The 6,000-nt window shown below is 40.5% G+C and overlaps 1 protein-coding gene across 1 annotated transcript in view; it reads left to right on the top strand.

Moving 5' to 3' along the window:
- jag2b (jagged canonical Notch ligand 2b) overlaps positions 1-6,000 on the top strand; it is a 46,763-nt gene continuing 40,763 nt past the window's right edge. The window contains exons 1-2 of the mRNA XM_077587038.1: positions 1-398; positions 2,236-2,550. Coding sequence (XP_077443164.1) covers positions 330-398; positions 2,236-2,550 — 384 coding nt within the window. The 5' untranslated portion in view covers positions 1-329. The remainder of the gene's footprint in view (positions 399-2,235; positions 2,551-6,000) is intronic.

Below are 6,000 nucleotides of genomic sequence, written 5' to 3'. Positions count from 1 at the left end.
GTCACTTCGCTGTGTACAGAGAGCTCGGACAGAGAGGAAGAGAGCCCACTCGCGTGAAGGTTGTGCGTGGACCATCACTAGCGCGCCGCAGCCTACCCGCCCCTTGCGCACGCGTGTTCTGCCCGGCGCGTTGCGACCGAGACACGCGTGTGATTTTTTTTTGGTCCTTTTTAAAATAGATTTTTTTTTCTAATTGAAGGGGGGCTTGTTTTTGTTATTGTTGCATGTCAGAAGGCTCGGAGCTGCTGTTCGCCGGCTCTGCGGCTGTTTGTCTGCGCTCGCCGTGGCCCCCCCTCCCTCCTCCTATGGGACTCTAATTAATCGGAGGCATGTGGACTCGCACCAGGATTAGACATCGCTTCCTAATAGTGTGCCTGCTGTTGACGTTCTGGGCCAAGGTAAGACGCTTCTCTGTTTCGCTTTGAACAATAAAACATCCATTTAGCACGGCCACGCACGCGCACAAGCGCACACATCCAAGAAACGCTTTGGAATCAATAAGGCAAAAGTTGGGGGGCGTGGGCCGATTTGCACCTTTTTCGCATCCTGATCGTTGCTTAATTGAATAAGACAGACGTCAATCGCCGTGCATACGATCACGACACCTTCACGCGCTCATGTAAAGGAGATGAATTCTAACCCAAGCGCGACCTTTTGCTTTCAATTAACACACAGCATTGGTTTTTATTCATGTTAATTGGCCTGGGCGACCATTACATTGCACCGATTGGCTGCCGCAGCGTGCCAATTTACACGAGAGGACACCAGACGTTAACAGTCACGATCTAACACTTTTCTTTTCATTTTTTTCTTTTGCTATGCCTCATCATGGAAGATGCACACGCGACCAGACGTAATATTATGAGCCCTTGCACAATATCATGACTGTTAAATGTGGTCATGATGTTGTGGCTGCTTGCTGTTAGTATTTACAAATATCTAAAATAGACCAACCACATGGAAGCCTATTTGATTGATCCTTATGAAGTTTAACTAAATTGTACATTGTTTTTCCCCTCCACATTCTGTTAATGCTTAGATTGTAATCATTTTGCATCAGATTGATTAAGGCAAAAGCTTATTTCAAGGGGAAAAAATTAAAACAATTTACACTGACTGTTTATAGGTTGTGATAAACTGTACTGGATCATACTAAAACAGGTTGTAATATTGTTTCATTTGGGAGAGGGCTGTGTCAATCAAGACTGATTGTTTATTTAGAGTTAGCTATTCATCAAGGGCTGTTTTTTTGGATATTGTGTTGCCCAAACTCCGGTTTCCTTCCACATTCCCAAAACATGCATTGTAGGCTGATTGGACACTAAATTGCCCCTAGGTATGAGTGAGTGTGCATGGTTGTCCGTCTCCTTGTGCCCTGCAACCGGCTGGGCACCGATTCAGGGTGTCCCCCGCCTCTAGCCCAGAGTCTGCTGGGATAGGCTCCAGCACCCCCCGCGACCCTAATGAGGATAAAGCGGTTCAGAAAATGAGATGTGTTGCACAAACTTAGTCTCGGGTACACCTGGATTTAAAAGCACATGGTGTGTTTCAAAATTGTCTTTATGGTGAAAGCAGTGCTTGCTTTTGGTTGGAACTGATATTTAACTCTTAATTTTTGTGGATGGAATTTGCAATCTTATGGGACTGAATTCACACAAACTATGAAACAGTATTTAAAACATTTTAAATCCCAACTTTCTGCAGGGCAATTGGCTATTCTGATTTTAATAGAAATGTGATTTTTCTTTCAATTAAAAAATGCTTTTCTGTATACAGTGCATTCCAAGTGCATTCCAATTCAGCTGCAAATGCTGATATAACAATCAACCCACATGCGGATGCCTAAACCATTGACATTTTACTGTCATTAGATCTCAATCTTGCTGTTTACGTGTTTGCATTGGCATTAACACGTTTGTGTTTGATCAGAAAGGACTTAAATGAAAGTTGTGATAGATTGTATGTATACAACTTCATACATATCAACGCGCTCCCTATGATTTTTAGCCAAAATGAGTCACTCAAGCAAAAAACTGAATTCCTTTTCAAACGTGCATCCAAGTCACCTTCAAGTAATTAAAATATTAGAAATATAGTTGTTAAAATTCAGTTTGCAACTGCTATAAACAACTAAAAATAAACCAATAAGTAAATTGACAGCAGAACGGAGCTTTGTTTAGTCTGAAGGTGGTAGCTCTCGTGTAATTGTGGGCATTTCTATAACGTTGTTTCCAGGCGTCCCAGTCAACAGGCTATTTTGAGCTGCAGCTGATCTCTGTTGAGAATGTGAACGGCGAGTTGGCAAGTGGGGAGTGCTGCGACGGCTCCAGGAGGTCCCTGGAGGATCTGAGTTGCGTGGAGGACGAGTGTGACACTTATTTCAAGGTGTGCCTCAAGGAGTATCAAGTGGACATCACCACTGGGGGGCCCTGCACCTACGGACGTGGATATACGCAAGTCCTTGGTGGAAATATGTTGAATTTTCACAGCGCAAAGAACAAATTTGACGAGGCTGGCAAGATTCTCATCCCCTTCCAATTTGCATGGCCGGTAAGAGATTGATTTATTTCTCCACTAAAAGCTTGAAGGTTAACATGTCTGTGTTCTTTCTTTCTTTCTGATGATGATGATTCAGAATTGGGAATGTTTCAAGTTCATGTCCTTGATTATGTATGTGTGCCAGCCGGCATTCTTTCACACCGCTACAGCCATAATTAACAAGATGAAAGCTAATAGTTAGTGTCACTGAAGAAAAATGGTCTTGCAATGTCAATGTTGAAATGTATGAATGGCTTTTTCCCATCACTGGGATTAGAAATTGATTCTTTAGTGCCTCTCGCATCTCACTGTAATGTTTGCCCTCTCAACCAGGTTGCGCGCAATGTTTAGAATGTCAACGATTTCACAGTTAATGGGGTTAAAAAAACACTTGCTTCTGGGAGTGGTGCAATTGAGATCACTTGACCAAAAACATTAGTGATAATTCCATCGGCATTTGCAAGTCTCCTCCCTTGTCCTTTGTTAATTCTAATAGCTACCTTTTGATATATATTATTTTGTCAAAGCTCAAAGTTGAAAATGGATCAAATTTATTTTGTATTCAGCAGACACCGCTTTCACAGACACGAAGGCTGAAAATCCATCCTTGCCCCTCGAGCTCGCCACTAATGATAAGCAAAATAAATTATGAATTAGTTATTTATAATCAATGTTTGCACTGCACTCCACAATACAGCAATGTTGAATAGAAACACATCTCAAAGTGGAAACCACAATTGGGGGTTTGAGACGTGTGTCCAAAACAGGTGGAGCTTGGAAGGGAGTCCAGTTTGACAGCCTTAAAGTACTGCTTGCTTAAAACTTAAATTGACCATGCGGTTTTTGGTGCGTATGAAACTTGGTTTACCACACAGGTCATTTACATGCTTTGGTTTATCCTCCGCTTCATAAAATGCACACGGAGACAAATAGCTCAGTCTTGGAAGGCAAGCGCTAACATCCATCTTCGCAAAATCTGCAACAAGCGAACCACTGCTGGCTGTGAAATTGAAGCATTTTACTGCAAAGTGTTAAAGATATGTCTTGCAATTCATAGAAAATGTGGTTGATTGGTTCATTCATGGCAGGCTTAGCCCAGGGCCATAGTTAGTCATTTGGAGGGCTGTTATACAATTCCCTCAACAACCACATTAGCTCAAGAATTTATCAGTTTTTTTTCGAAATAAAAGATCAATAGAAGGATAAGTTATTTGTGTTATCTATTAAACATTCTCTTTTGTAATGCATAGCAATCTCATCTTGATCAGTTTTGATTCATTAGTTCTTAACTTGCATGAATAATGAGTCAAATCAACATTTAGGAAACAAATATAATCTAAATGTAATTTAGAGTACCAGCCAAATAATGCATAATGAAGAGGAAAAAAACAATATACAAGTCACAGTGGAGTATAATTTGCAGTGCATTTGTTTTATTTAATCAGAACCCAAAAATAAACATTAAAATAACAATAGTAAAATGGAGAACAGAAATGGGAATCTGTTAACATTAATTTTTCAGATAACCATCCTAAAAATAACATAACAGGCTGTACATGGTCAGAGGGAAAACAAAATGATATCACACTTGAGTTACAGAACCTTACCCAAACTATGAAAAAAGTGACTTCAAGTATATCATATTAAAGGCGTATCGCCCAGTGGGACTCCTGTCTGAAACTAGAAACTGCTAACATCTACATACGTGATGATATTCCATGAAGATTTCAGGAAAATTGAGGGAATAAAGGTTTGACATTTAGTTCACGGGTTAGGATTGAGATTGCCAGCTCTTCTCATTGTCACATTGACTGTGGTGAAGGAGTTATGAGACATATTGCGCAAAAACCCCTAACAAAACCAGTTGCTTCTCTATTCATGTTTGGCAACAGCCTTATATCACTTCCATGTCTACAGACAAGAATTTGCAATTGGAATTTTTTTTGCAGTTACCAGTTATAAAATATATTCCCCCTTTACATCATGGATAATTGCTCTGTACAATTGTTTAGAGAGATCGTAGGATTTGTTGATCACTGTGATCAGAAGGGAATGTGTCCAAATGACATTTTGTTATCAATATTTGCACAATTGGCTTTAGATTGTTCTTTTTTTCTGGGGAGATGCTCCTTAAGCGTGTTTTCTTAACGCGCACAATTACTTCGAGCAATGCTGAAGAATGCACACCTTCCAAGGCTCTTGTTTCAGCCACCGTGCGTGATAATTTCACCTGGGTCGTCTTCTAGAGTGGTCCCGATATATTAGGTTTGGCTTTATTCCAGTGCACCACTAAGCACCTGCCAAGGCCATCAAAGGCTAATTGGGCAGGGGGACATGCTTCAATATGCAAACCCTGAAGTAGATCCATCTTGCTGTTTCTACCCAAGAGTGGGTCATATTCCTGGATAAAATAGCATCATTTAACAGAATAATGGTATTTTTAATGATTTTGATCAACCTAATCTGGAGTTTTATTGGTTGATCATGTGTTGTGAGTGAGTCTCTGGTTCGAGTGCCCCCTTCTGCATCCCACTGCTTCCTCCCCTGCTGTGGGTGGCAGGTGGCCCCTTCAGGGCAATTAAGCTAGTCCCATAGTAGAATGTTGATAGATGATGATTTAGTGAATTAGGTGTGCATACTTTGATTGTCCTAGTTCTACTTGCCCAATTATTGTAGCGAGCAGGGGGAGATGCACCCATCTCTGCGTCTTTGATAATGCGATGACTTTTATATAGATTTTGGAGAATGTCATATTGTTTTGTGATTTATTAGGACCACTACACATGATGAAGTATCCTATTAGATCTGATATAAACAGACTGACGTAAACTAAGTATTGAAACTTAAATATTTAAAGCGCAAGAACATTTGTGATGATAAGTCTTTCTTGGATTGTTGAACCAATTGGAGCACTAGGTTTCATGGAAAATCTATTTTTCTTTCGTTTATGGGACTAAATGTTGTAACATTAATAAATACTACTCTGAAAATAAGCCATACAATCAGATAGTTTTTGCTGAAATATTGACATAACGATTGATTCGATTGCTGTTTCCCAATGGAAAATGGCAATAGAAGCTGTTTGAAAATGCATAAAATTGTGCCTGGACAGTAGAAAATTGATTGACCACCCACATTTGTTTTCATTTGAGGCATTGCCTGACACTTTTAGTCACAGGTGAAGAGGTTTATTCTTGGTGTGACCTGCCAAGTGCTCCTGGCTGATAGCACTGCAGTATTCCAGTGACAGATGTCACAGCAAGCCCGTTGGGGTCACTTGCTGTGTGGCGTTGTCACATTGCACACTGAGAAAACAAAGATGCAGTGTACCATTGACTGTGTCATCTGGCTAACGGTCCGTTTTACACATTTGACACACTGCTTTGCCCCTTTCTGACATCACCAGGCTGTAGACTCATCAAGTTTAGTGTATAATAGTTCGTAACCCTCTGACAGTTATGA

Source organism: Stigmatopora argus, chromosome 19 (genome assembly GCF_051989625.1).
Source record: "Stigmatopora argus isolate UIUO_Sarg chromosome 19, RoL_Sarg_1.0, whole genome shotgun sequence".
NCBI classification, from domain to species: Eukaryota; Metazoa; Chordata; class Actinopteri; order Syngnathiformes; family Syngnathidae; genus Stigmatopora; species Stigmatopora argus.
This window is presented reverse-complemented; position numbering and strand designations above follow the sequence as displayed.